The sequence below is a fragment of the Lampetra planeri genome, chromosome 43 (assembly GCF_965212315.1).
Source record: "Lampetra planeri chromosome 43, kcLamPlan1.2.h2, whole genome shotgun sequence".
Classification (NCBI taxonomy): domain Eukaryota; kingdom Metazoa; phylum Chordata; class Hyperoartia; order Petromyzontiformes; family Petromyzontidae; genus Lampetra; species Lampetra planeri.
The window spans coordinates 2,281,961-2,297,396 of NC_136149.1; the positions used below are offsets into that span (position 1 = coordinate 2,281,961).

Below are 15,436 nucleotides of genomic sequence, written 5' to 3' on the forward strand. Positions count from 1 at the left end.
GGTCAACTGCCGTGTGACTTGCATAGAAATCGGCGCTACTTGTTGCAATGATCCTGTAGGGTTGATGGTGGTGCTTTGTGATGATGACGGGCTGGGAAGTGTACGCAATACGTGTGCGAGCAAGTTGAACTCCTTTCGCACGGTACGTAGCCAAGCGTGCTTATCGGAGGTGCGGAAATCGGAGTGTCACGTGACCTTCACGTGGCAACCCTACGTGTGGTGATGGGTGTTGTGGGGTGGGGTGGCGCCTAAATCACGGGTATCTGTGGATAACGGTGACTTTGCCAACGCTTCCGAGCCGTTCATTGTTTGGCCACAAAAAAAAGCCACAAACCGAGGAGGATGCATTTCGGTGGCGTTTTTTTTTGTTTACTCCGGGTTGACGAAGAGGCAATGAAAGTCCACCTCGGGGATTTCCAGTCTCGGGTGATGACGCGCGCTGGAACGTGCGGTGATGACGACGACGATTTGCTGCTGCGCCATACGAGAGATACGATTGCTCGAGGATCTTTGCGAATGTTTATGAATGGGTTATGATCGCGGCGCTGATTGGAAATTGTACCCGTGATCATAAGTGATCGTCGCGACGATGACGGGTGATTCTCTATAACACTGGTCAAAAAAACTAAACAAATTTTTTATGGCCTGGACTTTTGCAGCTGTTTTAGACTAATTTCAGGGTGTTGATTCCAAATCTGATCTCAGATTTGCTCTATCACATCTCATTTTTATGCTATCGGCATACCGCATTTTCATTGATTTTACCGGAAATTAACTCCGTCACTTATGATTGCAAGTTGTTGCGAGTCAGTGACTGCTTTAGTGTTAAAATACGGTACTGTATTTTTAGGATAGTGTGTTTATAATATCATTTTATGTAGATATCCACATTTATTTAATATTTTTCTTCCGCAGTTTTTATTGAAAATGCAATGTTTGATATCTCAAAAACTTGATGTGATAGACAAAAACTAATGCCAGATTTGGAATCCGCACCCCAAAATTACCTTAAAACCGTTGGAATACCTTATGCCAGAAAAAGTGTGTTGACCAGTGTATAATAGGTTTGTGTTGGGTTAGATCGCGTAAATATATAATTGTGTCGTTAAACCCGCCACCACCCGACACAGCCAACTAGTAAGGGTTGTCACGTAAACAGAACGTGACAATTCGTCACTAGTACAGCACTAGTGTGTCGTGTATAGTGTAGTGTATAGTGTATTATACTAGTACAGCACTAACCGGTGTGTTGGAAAACCAAGGCGCAACATTTACAATCTGAGTACGACGTTTCGCCAGTAATTACAACCAGCTTCATCAGGCGACAGCCAGACTTGTGGAGAAGTCTAACTACTAATGACGAATTGGCCACGTTCTGTTCACGTGACAACCCTTACTAGTTGGCCGTGTCGGGTGGTGGCGGGTTTTAACGACACATTTATATATTTACGCGATCTAACCCAACAAAAACCTCTTACGGATGATATTGGTCGCGAAAGCCTGCCACGTGTTAAAACGATTTCGTTTGTTTAATTCAGCCGCTGAAGACTGGACTCGAACCCAGGAACTCGGTGGACGTCTTGTGAACATTCGCCCACGGTGAACGAGCAGCAGCGTCGCCAACAAAGAGTTCCCCGCCCGCCCTACACCATGGTAGGTGCTCGTTTATATGTTTTAAACGAGTTTTTATCATGCTAAAACTCTAAACTAAACAATGTTTTTTTTATTTAGCAGGAAAGGCAACGCTGCGCTATATGTAGCTACTGTTTTCAGAAGCAATTTAGGCCACAAATGATAGCTCAACAAAGTGGCTTGTCACGTGGGAATGTATAGCAGCCAAATAATCTTCAACGCGTGTTTCTAAAATGTGGAGGGTAAAACCGAAGGACCCGGAGAAAAATCCACGCGACCACGGGGAGGGCGAGAGAGAGAGAGAGACACGCAAACTCCAAATATACAGCAGCAGGCGTCAGGGTCGAGATCTAACCCCATCACCTCTTGTATAGAACCCCACGACCTCTTGTGTACCAGGCGAGGTAGTTAACATCTCCTAGCCACCGTGATGATGATGATGAGAGAGAGAGAGACGCAAACTCCAAATACACAGCAGGCATCAGGGTCGGGATGGAACCCACGACCTCCTGTGTACCAGGCGAGGTAGTTAACATCTCCTAGGCAACGTGTAGCACCCCTCGTGCATTCAAACATTGGCACCCGTTCGCCAACGATGGGAGAGGGAATGGCAGCGACGCAGCAGGGCACGATCTCAATTGGTTCGATTCCCGCTCATGACCAATAACGGTGGCCAGCGCCTCCCCTAGGTCGACTCGGCCTTAATGAGTTCCATGGGGGAGAGTAAAATGGCTGGGTCTGACGTTAGCCACCAACCCTCTCGTGTGCCAAGATTGATGTCCTTCCCCTGCACCTCCGATTAGCACGGTTGGTTACGTACGGTGCGAAAGAAGTTCAACTTGCGTACACACGTGCACGGCACTCGTTCACTGCGTACGCTCCGTAGCCCGTCGTCATCACAGTCACAAAGCACCAACGTCAACCCTTGTAGGGACATTGCAACAAGTAGCGCCGAGTTGTATGCAAGTCACACGGCAGGTGACCTGTGGAGAAAACTGGAGCAATGTGCCGTTTCCACCAGTGGCTCGGGAACCCTTCTAAATGGGTCCGTTAAAGTCGACACGGGGCGGATCCTTGTCTTTGTGTGCGAGCACAGATGGTTCTCAAGTCTAAGCTGAGCGCCCTGGTGTTCGGGAAGGACCAAGAGGTCGCGCCCCTCACCAGCGACTCGGAGGCCATCGAGCTCGCCCCCACGGCGCCCCTCGTCCCACCGCCCTCGCATCCCGGACACGCGGTGAGACCCCTGGCGGTGCTACCCTATTGGGGGCCCCCCCCACCCCCACCACCGCACCGTCCCCCTAGCGTGGTCGCTGTTCCCATGAACTTTGCTCGTCGATTCCTCCATCGATGTTGGAGGAGCCGGTCAGCTGTTTTGTCTCATCCACTCCGTGCTCAACCACCGCCACGACCGCAGGTCGCAATGCTCAACCACCCACTCGCTCGCACACTCATTCGCTCATCCACTCGCTCATCCACCCGCTCGCTCACCCGCTCGCTCACCCGCTCGCTCACCCGCTCGCTCACCCATTCACAAACTCACCCATCGACTCACTCGATCACTTGCCAGAACCACTCGCCCATTCACATACCCACTTATCCACTCAGTCACCCACTCACCCACCCTCTCACACGCCCGCCCACCCACCCACCCACCCACATTCCCACCCACCCACCCACATTCCCACCCACCCACCCACACGCCCACCCACCCGCCCACCCACTCGCACACTCACCCACTCGCACACTCACCCACTCACTCATAAACTCATCCACTCAACAACCGCCATTCGCCACTAAGTGGCGGTGACGTCACCACGGTGCTTGTGCCAGGCTATGTGCATGTTGAGGCCACGTGAAGTGTCGAAGGGTCGCTGCTGGCAGGCGGTCACGGGACAGACCCAGGTGCCATGGGTTCACAGACTGAGATGATTGGCAGATGCACCACCTGTGCTGCCTGCAGCGCCACCTCCGCTACGTTTTATCCGCCCGACGCTCCACTCGTTGTTGTGAGCGTCGGTCGTTCGTGAAAACACACACATAGATACACGCATGAATATGCACGGATATGAACTCGCACGCACTGAATACACACACACGCACACGCTTGACTACACAAACACACGCGTACACACTCCGGCACACACTATAGTACAGCATGTGCTGTTACTCGTGCAGGGCACTGAAAAATATATAAATATACTTTTAGAAAAACAAGCAGCAGAGAAAGAAAATGAAAAAAATAAAAACAGACGTTCAGTCTTTATTGTTGCTTGATGGGAGTTGTGTTGAAATCATTCTGAATCTCACAGGCCAAGATTTTATTTAGGGAAAATGTTCTCATTTTTGTAAAAAAATAATTGTATTTTTCTATTTAATATTGATGCTATCGCTTGTTTTTTTTGAATAGGCGTGAAAAAAAAAAACTCCACATTCCCAATAATTCATCCAGGAATCCTCAATGAGTCTTTTGAAGAGTTTTAAGACTTTGATTTAAAGCTTTCGTGACTGCAGGGATTCATATTCTTGATTCTTTCGGTAAAGTCACGTAGAAGGGAAATAATAAAATAAAATAAAAATATTTTTTCTCTTCTACGTGACTTTACCGAAAGAACCAAGAATATAGTTTTAAGACTCTTTCAGGAGGGTCCTGCTTGCGGATGTTTGGGTAGATTTCCATTTTCGGGGGTTGCGGTTGATTCGTGTGGGAAGGAAACCCAAGTAGTGGAAGAGAACCCCCCGCTACGGATAGAGGGGGCTCACACTCGGCACTGGCATCTCAAAGTCACGTCACAGCCCCCATGTGAACCCCCAACGGTCACAAAAGAGCTTCATAGCTCATCGGATTTACTTGAAATTCGTACCACTCTCAACACCGCTTAGGTTTCAAGTTCCCAAAAAAATACGGGCTGATGTGATGGTAAGTGTCGCGGGTGTGATGTATGATGTAACAATGTCTCCCTGATCAAATTGGACAGTGGGATGGAAACTCCACATTCCCATGACAGTGGTCAATACATCGATAGGACTAATTGAATCAACCCCAGAGGGATGACTATGATTATAATGATGTTGAGCCACAAGCAGGATTTTAACTCTAAACTTTTGTAGCCTGGTCAACCAGGGTGCTCATTGCACGTGAACAGTTGGGCGCCAGGTTGGCTAGGAGATGTTAACTACCTCGCCTGGTATACAGGAGGTCGTGGGGTCGATCCCGACCCTGACGATGCCTGCTGTTGTATATTTGGAGTTTGCGTGTCTCTCTCTCCCCGTAGTCGCGTGGATTTTTCTCTGGGGTCCTCGGGGTTTCCCCTCCACATTTAGAATCCACATCACGCGTTTAGAGTATTTGGCGGCTATAAATTTCCACACGATACCCCACTTTCGTTGAGCTATCATTTGTGATATCCAGGTCTCTACTGGAAAAGAGCAATATAGCTCAGTGGGCCTTAACTAGTAAAATATAAAGTTTAGTTTACAATCCTCTGGTCAATCCGCTGCAAGGTTGAGGGGTCTTCCCACGCCACGCGGGCCGAGGCGGGGTTGACCATACTTCACCCTGCTGGTCCATGCGGGTTGTTTGTGAAGGCGGGGGAGCCTACAGCAGCTGGGGGAGGAGGGGGGTGGGGTTATCGAAGTACGGTACAACAATAGAATTTGCTGCATTGGTCATTGATTGTGAAGTTATTTTGTTCTTGGGGTGAAGATGACCCTGGTAGATCTGACTTCGAGATGAACATCGGTGGACGTAAAAGGTAAATTTAAAAAAGGGGGGACGGGGGGGGGATGCTCGCAATCAATAGCCGGTTCCGGGAAATCCAAATCAGACCTAGCGTGGCTTTATCTGTGTTACATATTTACGAGAACACAATCATAAATGAATAACGGACTGGCGCTTTTGTTTACATCCCAAACAGTAGAATAGAGCACCGTTAACATTTTGGGCCTTGTTGGAGATCTCGACCCCCCCCCCCAATGTTCATCAGCAAAATCTGCTGCAGCAGCAGCAGCAAATAATCCCTGGACCGGTTTCGACTCAAGACTCACCCGGGCAGAGCTTAGCCTGGAAAACAAACGCCTCCTCAGCTTATAAGAACAGATTTTAATACCCCTTCTGGCAATAAAACAGAAAGACAATGCATATACTATTAGAGCATGTTTTTGTTGTGTTTGCATGTTCATCACAAGTACGTGTCATTAATGCAGACATGATTCCTTGCAAAAGGTTTCTGTTTGGTGTTTTAATATCTTGACACTTCCTGTTGTCTTGGTTCTTTCGGTAAAGTCACGTAGAAGGGAAATAATAAAATAATAATAAAACATAATAAAATACAATTCTCACGACGTTTCGGCCACAACGCAAGCAGCCGTCCTCAGGTGAAGAACAGGTCTGTCGGAAAGACGCTGTCTTTGTATTTTCTGATGTTTTATTTTTATTATTTTATTATTTCCATTCTACGTGACATTACCGAAAGAACCAAGAAGATGAATCCCTGCAGTCACGAAAGCTTTAAATCGAAAAATAAAACTTCCTGTTTTATTGCCAGAAAGGGTAAAAAAAACCCTGTTCTTATATTTGATACTGGCAAGAAACGTCCCATATTGTAGCCTCCTCAGTTGCCTCACATTCTAGGCAAGAGCCTCTTGCACGGACTACCCGCAGGGCAGCCCAGAGGTCGCAAACGGGTTTTGATTCCTTACCCGTAGCCGGCCGCACCAGGGTCGGGTACCCGTTCCCTACCCGTACCCATACCCTACCCGAAATGAGTGACAAACGGTGACTCACCAGTGACTCACGGCCTACCCGTACCCGTACCCGGCCGCACCAGGGTCGCAAACGGCTACCCGTACCCGTACCCGTACCCGGCCGGGTACGGGTAGCGGGGTATCGGGTAGGGTACGGGTATCGGGTACCCGGTTGCGACCTCTGGGGCAGCCTGGAAGCCACCACTTTGTGGGTGTCGCTGTCAAAGCAACATCCTCCTGGGGGTTTCTGTGGCCCAGCCCGCGGCCCCAACGAAGGCCGGTGGCGGTGCGTCTCTCCGGCACGGTTGACCCATGCGATGTTTTTCCACGACCGGAATGACCCGGAAATGGGCCTGGGCCGTCCCAACAAGGTGCCCAGTCTCGCTTCCCATGGATACATTGCCCCCCCCCCCCCCCACCTGTCCCCTACCGTCCACAGTCAGAGGCAAGCGATTGTAAAGCAACATGTCTCCTAAACAATTTTTAGCACGGGCTGTGGTTAAGTGCGGCTGTCCCCAAGCAGAAACTAAACTATTTTTTATTTTACCAGGTAAGGCCCACTTGAGCTATGTAGATCTCTTTTTCAGAAGTGACCTGGCCACAAATGATAGCTCAACGAAGTGGCTTCTCATCATGGTTGTGGAATGTCATAGCAGTAGCCAAATACTCTAAACGCATGTTGTTTCTGAATGTGCAAGGTAACAAACCGGAGGACCCGGAGAAAAATTCCACTAAACCACGGGGAGAAAACTCGCAAACTACAGGCATAAGGGTTGGGATCGAACCCACAACCTCCTGTATACCAAACGAGGTAGTCAACATCTCGCCACCGCGGCGCCCAAATTATAGAAATCCATCATTTGCGACACTCCTTCGGCCATCTTTATTTGTAGGCAAAAATACGGCCCTGAAGTTGACCCTTAACCCCGGGTCGTAATTCCCGCTTATTTGTCCCGCTTCTCCGTCGACGCTACAACGACGTCTCTGTTGCTTCCGAGGACGGCTTGTGAGCTGGGGCGAGCCCCGGTTCACCTTCACGCCGGTTTTCCACTGCGCAAAGCGAAGCCGTGCCCGGGGTGGGGGGGGGGACTGTGTCCAAGCCAGCCTGGCACGGCTCTCGCGAGATCTCCGGGGTGTTTTTTTTTGACCGACCGCAGAAGCCGAGCCGTGCCGCTGACACACTGAATGAGTCCAGACGCGTAAAAAAAAACACGCTTTTAGTTATTTAACTTTAGTGACTTGCTTCCCTTTTTCTTTTAGTGGCCCTCCCTCCCTCCCTCCGGATTTCAGATGATGCCGTGACGTTGTGCCCTCATGGGGTAATGCTCACTTGATGTCACACGGCAGACGAACGCAATCATTGGGGCCCCCCCATCCCTGGGCTCCCAATCAGTGGGTGCCTTGTGAGGCCGCCGCAGTACCGTTTGGTTCCGGCTGGGACCCGTGCTGGCTCGGCTCGGATGCACCAGTGGAAAAAAGGGATATTACAGATCCCGCTTTTGGCGCTGGCGTCAGACAATATAGGTTCTGCCCTCTTGTCATCATTATAATCATCATCATCACGATGCATGGGCAGATAGCCCCGTAGGTATCCACTGCCAATGTGCACCAAGTAGTGCGCCAAATGGTTCTGGCAGCAGTCTCGTGTGATGTCGCCATCAAGCCGTTCTCTGCGAGGTCTTCCTCTCTTTACGGTTCCTTCCATCTATCCGAACGACACACTTTTCATTTTCCTGTTGTTGCCCATCCGACACGTATAATTTATACGTTCCCTTAAATGAATATTCGTTCTCACTAGGAATTGATAATTGGGAATACCGGCACCCCTTGATTTGTTTTTGGAACCTTTGACCAAATCGGCTGGGGTGATGCTCAGATGTGCATCCAAAATCCATTGTTGCCCTCTGCTGTTATCCAGCGTCTATGACCCCCTTCCCCACCACCCCCCCAGTCCAAAACTGGCAGCACCTAATCTTGTGTGTCCGCAGCCATTCCACAGATCTCACTCCAAACTTTGAATCCATATCGTGGTTTTCCGCGACCATCGTGACTCGGCACTGAGTTAGTTGTTGCGAGCGTCGCTCCTCCACCCTCCGCCGTTGTTTCAGGGCGACTGCCTCCAAAACTCGCCGGTGGCGTCCTTCACGAGCCTCCTCCACGGAATCCGATCTTGACCCCGCTGGTAACCTGGTGAATCGGCTGCACGTTCTCCCCGTACCGCGTCAGTCCGTTTCTTCTCTAGCCCGTGTCGCGCCCGTTTTAGGCCCCTCTCTCTGGCCAAAGGGAAGCCACTTGGGCATGCGGTGGCTGGGCATGCGGTGGCTGGGCATGCGGTGGCTGGGCATGCGGTGGCTGGGCATGCGGTGGCTGGGCATGCGGTGGCTGGGCATGAGGTGGCTGGGCATGCGGTGGCTGGGCATGCGGTGGCTGGGCATGCGGTGGCTGGGCATGCGGTGGCTGGGCATGCGGTGGCTGGGCATGCGGTGGCTGGGCATGCGGTGGCTGGGCATGCGGTGGCTGGGCATGCGGTGGCTGGGCATGCGGTGGCTGGGCATGCGGTGGCTGGGCATGCGGTGGCTGGGCATGCGGTGGCTGGGCATGCGGTGGCTGGGCATGCGGTGGCTGGGCATGCGGTGGCTGGGCATGCGGGGCTACGTGACCCAACCAACGCAGCATCGCCCGCCGGAGGAGCTCCCGGATGTGGACTGAGCGCAGGAACTTTCAGAGGGTTTGTTTGGGGCACCAACAGCGAGTTCAGCCACATTTTAAACTTCGCAGTGATTGAAGGCAGGGCCAGCCTGTATGATGCTCAAGCCTGTGTAGATGTTTCTTGTAACGGGGTCCATGTTTCGCGCACACGAAGAGAGGGCATGACTGTGGCTCAGTAGACACGAGAGGGCTTCATGTGGAGCGACCTTAAGGGCCAGGCAGTGTCACACAGCATTACCCAACCAATGTATATATAAAGCCATTCCACTGACAGACCTGTGCTGCCCAACCAGCGTCGGTGATGAGCATACACATACACCCAAAGACAAAAATACCCCGTATAGCCTGCACGGGCTGTTGGGGCAAGCGCTGTCCGCGAGCATCTAATGAAGGCCGGCACGGCACACGAGGGGGGGAGTGGCCAGCACCCACGCCCGGCCGCCTTTGTCTCCCTATTGGAGATGTTTACACATCGCACCTGGTACTCAGAAGAGGCCGAGTCAACCAAGGGGAGGCCCAGGAGCGGTTCAGTGGCGTTGGCCGTGAGTGGGAATCGAACTTGGGTCTCCGGGTTCGTAGCGTAGCGCGCTAACCACTGCCACCACCATTCGCCACTGTGTGTGTGTCACACACACGCACTCTGCCAATTCAACCTGCACACGCAGAGCCAAATGAAACACACACACACACATGCCTACACACGCACACACACATGCCTACACACGCACGCACACACACATGCCTACACACGCACACACATATGCCTACACACGCACACACATGCCTACACACGCACACACACATGCTTACACACGCACACACACATGCCTACACACGCACACACACAGACCCTCTAGGCTAATGAGGAAACCATTCCTGAGTGGCTTTTTTCTCTCTTTGCACAAATGCATTCGTAAGGATGTTTAGCAAAATTCTGCAATTTTGTAGATGATGAAGTGTGTGGAAAGAGTTGCGTGTGTGTGTGTGCGTGTGCGTGTATGTGCATGCACGCGTGTATGTGCGTGCGTGTGCCTTTGTTAGCATGTGTTGACCTAGATAAAGACCAGAGCGATGTGTGTGTGTGTTTTAGTGTCTGTGTGTGTCTCAGTATGGGGAGCGGTGGCATAGCGGTTAGCGCGTTGCACGACGAACCTGGTGAGCAGAGTTCGATTCCCGCTCACGGTCAACATCGGTGACGATTATCTGAACCGGTCCTGTGCCTCCCCTAGGTCACCTCGGCCTCAAATGAGTACGTGGTGTGATGTGTAAATATCGCCACTGGGGAGACAAAGGCGGCCAGGCGTGGTGTTGGCCACCCACCCCCTCGTGTGCCGTGCCGGCCTTCATAGGTGCTCGCTAACAGCACTTGCCCCAACAGTTTGTAAAGGGTATCTGGGGGATTTTTGTCTTTGCGTGTCTCGGTGGGGAGCGGTGGCGCCGCAGTTAGCGCACTGCGCGACTAACCCGTCCACCCGAGTCGATTCCCGCTCACGGCCAACATCGGTGACGATTATCTGAACCGGTCCTGGGCCTCCCCTAGGTCGACTGGGCCTTAAATGAGTACCTGGTGCGTTGTGTAAACCGTCAGTGCAGGGGAGACAAAGGTGGTTGGGCGTTGACGCCCCTTGATTCAAACCTGCCACCCCTAGCCAAAGCAGGTTCTTAAAGAATATCGGCCAAGTTAACCAAATCGTATTGCGTAATAATTCCAGATTTCCTCTGAAGCTGGGTTATCTGAGGGCAAATGAACGTAAATCATCACTCGTGTTGGCCAAAGAAGTGCATGCAGTGAAACGACACGGCAGCTATAATGCATGTGTACACATGGGGAGCGGTAGTGTAGTCGTGGCCAACACCGGTGACGATTATCTGGGCCGGTCCTGGGCCTCCCCTAGGTCGACTCAGCCTCAAATGAGTACCAGGTGCGGTGTGTAAACATCGCCACTGGGGAGACAAAGGCGGCCGGGCGTGGTGCTGGCCACCCACCTCTTCGTGTGCTGTGGCCGGCCTTTGACGGCCACAAGTGATAGCTCAACGAAGTGGCTGAGCCATCGTGTGGAAGTTTATAGCAGCCAAATAACTCTGAACGCGTGATGTGGATTCTAAATGCGGAGGGAAAAACCGGAGGACCCGGAGAGAAATCCACGCGACCACCGGGAGAACACGCAAACTCCAAATATGCAGCAGGCGTTAGGGTCAGGATCGAGCTCACGACCTCCTGTATACCAGGCGAGGTAGTTAAAATCTCCTAGCCACCGTGATGAGAGAGAGAGAGACACGCAAACTCCAAATATACAGCAGGCGTTAGTGTCAGGATCGAACTCGCGACCTCCTGTATACCCGGCGAGGTGGTTAACATCTCGCCACCGGGGTGCCTAACAGCACTTGCCCCAACGGTCTGTTAAAGGCTATACGGGGGATCTTTGTCTGGTATGTAAATGTCGGGTTAGCGTAGCCCGTGCAAGAAAGTGCACAAGTATTTGTTTTTGGAGCCGATGGGAATATGTGTTGCTGTGCCGAGGGAGATGTTGTGTTTGTCTGCCCGCTCGTCCGACCAAGGACACCGCGTTTTAAGGAAAAACACACGCAGCTCGCAAACTCTCTGCGCCATGCAGCTTCTCCGTACAGTCGTGTCCGGGATACAGGGTGGTCCAAAAGTCAGGGCATGGGTTTTGTTTGTTTGTTGTTCATTTACGTGAAGATAAAAAAAAATACTCTGCTAACGTTATTAATATCTCTTTCTCTTCTCCTTCCTGCGGGGTCAACCTCAACTCCGTCGTTGACAAAACTCGACCAAGAACGCCTGTAATCTTCAAGTAAAAAAAGAAGTCCCGAATTAATTTCAAAAGATGATAATTTACGCGCCGCGCATTAATGTTTAATGGAAGTCGGTTTGAACTTTTGTTAAAATTAATTAAATTACCATAATGTGATTTGTTAGAATAAATATAATAACCCCCGTGCCCTCCTGACTTTTGGGCCACGCGGTACAAAATCATGCATGGCTCCCCCCGCCCCCCGGTCGGTACCCACGCTCTGTCGGCCGCCGTGGGAGTTGCTTGACCCTACTTCGCCAGCGCGCGTTGGCGAAGGCGGCAGCAAGCAGGGATGTTGGCCCGCTTCGGATCTCATGCCCCACTGATGTTGTTTGCCGTGGCCGGGAATCGAACTCGGGTCCCCGGGTTCATAGCGCGGCGTGGCGATAACTCGCTGTTGGTATGAATTTTGGGGCCACAAAATACTAGACGGCACTTTTTTTTTCTGTTTTCTTATCCTCTTTTCCTTTTCTTTCTTCAAAAACGCAACTAGTCCCAGGGTACCGTCGCGAGTTTATAAGGTCGCACTCATTACTGACAAAGTCCTTGCCACAAATGAACCACAGTACCTCGCTGAACTCGTTCAAGGAGCATAAACCACCATCACGCAAACTCCCGTCGTCATCCTCGTGGCAGCAGCGGCTTTTGGCTGCTGGGCCATCGAGCAAAGACCGTGGTCACCGCATCATCGCGCGGCGCTTTCAGATGCGCTTCTGCGGCCGTCTGGAACGCTCTTCCGTCCTATATTAGGAAGCCACTGGAGCTATGCACTTCCAAATCTAGATTGAAAACTCAGTTCCTTACAACTACTTTTTCTGTTGAGTTTGTCCTCCCCCCACCCGCACCTCCTGATAATTGTTATTGCGATCGGCTACGTACGGGGCGAAAGACATTCAATGTACGTACATGCGTGCTTTGCGGAACGGAAGCTCCCTCAACGGACTGGCTGGCCAGCTTGTCGTTCGCGCTGCGCAGTTAAGAGCTCAAATATCCAGACATATCCCCTGGGCGCCTTCTGCGAGTAGCAGTGGTCAGCGTTGAGAAGTGCTGCACTGTAACGCATTCCTCGTTGATTAAAGTAATACAGATCACTCGCAGCCATTTGTCACTCCACTGCTTGACGAGGGCCTCCTCCGCCCACCCCGGGACAGGCCGTGGCGGTTTTACTTCACCACACGGGTCGGTGCGGGCTGACGAAGGGGGAGGTGGCCCCCCCCTCCACCACCCCTCCAGATGCCAACTCCGCCACGGGCCGCTCGCTGCGGCCTGGAAAGAAACGGCGGTGGCGACACTCGCAGAGTGTCAACCGCTGCGTCAGAGGAGCCGAAACTAAATGGCAATTGAAATGTATTCAAATAAAACCAGCAGAGAGAAGCCGTTTGTGTTGCCCTGCATCGGAAAAATAAGACGGCTGTGTCACGATCATTCTCCCCGCTGTAACTTGGAGACTACGAGAAATCTGGCCTTTTTACGGAATGATAAAATGTGTTGCGTTTTTTTTTATATTCTTCTAGGATTTAAGGAATATTATGTTGCAATAATTCCATTAATGGGAGCTCTCAAATGTGAAAGTTAGAGCGACATTAAATGAACCGCGGTCGATCTAACGTATCCGTTCGTCGCACTATATTTATCATCACTAAACGTCGTCCGAACTTCTTCCACCGTTTCAACTCGACGCAAAGTTAATTTGTTGCACGGAAAATCCCGTGTGGCCAGCTACCCAGCTAGCTTCTTTCGCAACGACCCCCTAGTGGCCACCGACAACGGAGTTATTGTTGTGGTGGAGAGGAGCCCAGGCAGCAGCCAGCCAGGAAACTCTAAGCGTAGATAATGTCTAAATATTAGAACGTACTCTTTGGTTCTTTCGGTAAAGTCACGTAGGTAGAAAAATAAAAAAAAAACCCAATTATCATTCAAAAGCGGTGAAACTAGCCCGGCGCAAGCAACGCGGCCGCGTCGTCGTCATCGCTTAGTCGTGTTTGTTTGTTGTTGCCATCGTTGTTGTCGCTGACCGCTGCGCTCCCGCCCCCCGCCGGCGCCAGGTCACGTACCTGGGCAAGGTGCGCCTGTTCCCCGCGCCCGCCCTGGGCCCCGGCTGCACCGACGGCGCCGTCCAGGAGATGTGGGCCCTGAAGGCCGAGGAGCCCGGCCTCGCTCGGCCCGCACGCCTCGAGATCCGGCCCTTTCACATCCGCATGCACGTGCAGCTGCCGCCCTCTCACACCACCACCACCTCCTCCTCCTCCACCATCACCACCACGTCTTGCGAGCGGGCGAAGCTCGCCGGTGACGAGGACCCGGAGGACGATGACGAGAACGAAGAGGAGGATGAGAACGACGACGACGAGGAGGAGGAGGGCGGGGTGGCGACGGCGGCCGTGCGTGCGCAGCGGCTGCTGTGGCGCAAGAAGCGGCACAGCGGCGGCCGCAGAGGAGCGGCGGAACAGCGGCGGCGTCAGCGGAGGCAGCCGCGGGAAGGGGGCGGCTGGCGCACGGACTCGTTCGACGTGGCGCGCGTCGCGTTCTGCTCGGCCGAGCACCGCGCCAGCGGCCTGGTCTTCGCGTGGCTCTACCGGGAGCACCACGGCGGGGGCGGCGCGGGGGGCGGCGCGGGGGGCGGCCCGGCACCGGCGCTGTCGTGCCACGCCGTCGAGTGCCAGAGCACCGAGCAGGCCAAGCGGCTGGCGCACACCATGATGGAGGCGTTCACGCGCACCCTGTGCGGGATGCGCGGCGGTGGCGGCGGCAGGGACGGTGGCGCCGCGACGACGGCGCCGGTGGCGAGCACCGCCGCGGGAGAGGGCTGGCAGGTCGCCACGGCAACTGCGGGAGTCGTCGTCGGAGGAGGAGGAGGAGCGGAGGACCTCAAGGTCTCCGTGGACACGGGCAGCGGCTGCTTCGGAGTGAGACCTTGAGGGGGGGGGGCGTGGGGGGGGGGTGCGAGGGGATTCCTCCGTCGTCGAGGCGACCGCGACGTGGGCCTTGCCGGGAAGCCACCGATCAAGCTGTGCTGGACGCGTTCAGTCAATTCTCGCTTATCCTGACGACGCCGTCGCCTTCCCCCACTGCTCCCCCCCCCCCCCAGTCGCTTCGCTCGCCGGCCCTCGACGAGTGAGGAGCTGTCAAGCCGAGCCGCCGTGTGGGGAAAGAGATTTTATTTATTTTTTATGGGACGCACGGCTAACCCGGGGCTCCGGGGTGGGGCGGGGAATAATCGACGGTTGACTGCGCTCGAGTCCTGTGTGTATCTATACGTATAAGAGATTGTTGAATTATTTAAGCCAAAGCATATGGTATTCATTTTGTTGTTCTTGTTGTAAACGCTAAAGCCAACTTGCAGAGTTACTGGCCAGTTAAAAAGCCATCGGGCGATTGTGCAACGCGTCGGAGGTGATTTGAGGAAGCTCTCGCTTGCCGGGTAGTAGTGGACTAGAGGCGCTCTCTCTCTCTGTCCACGTTCTACACGTTTGGACGATGTGCTGCTCTCCCAGAAATTTCAAAGCAAAGGTTGAGGGTGCGTCGTACGATCCGAT

At 52.9% G+C, this 15,436-nt stretch overlaps 1 protein-coding gene across 1 annotated transcript in view; it reads left to right on the top strand.

The window, feature by feature from the left end:
* PID1 (phosphotyrosine interaction domain containing 1) overlaps positions 1–14,818 on the top strand; it is a 31,123-nt gene extending 16,305 nt beyond the window's left edge. The window contains exons 2-4 of the mRNA XM_078614034.1: positions 1,539–1,653; positions 2,729–2,866; positions 13,946–14,818. Of these exons, the coding sequence (XP_078470160.1) occupies positions 1,651–1,653; positions 2,729–2,866; positions 13,946–14,818 (1,014 nt within the window). The 5' untranslated portion in view covers positions 1,539–1,650. The remainder of the gene's footprint in view (positions 1–1,538; positions 1,654–2,728; positions 2,867–13,945) is intronic.
* Positions 14,819–15,436: the final 618 nt, after the last annotated feature.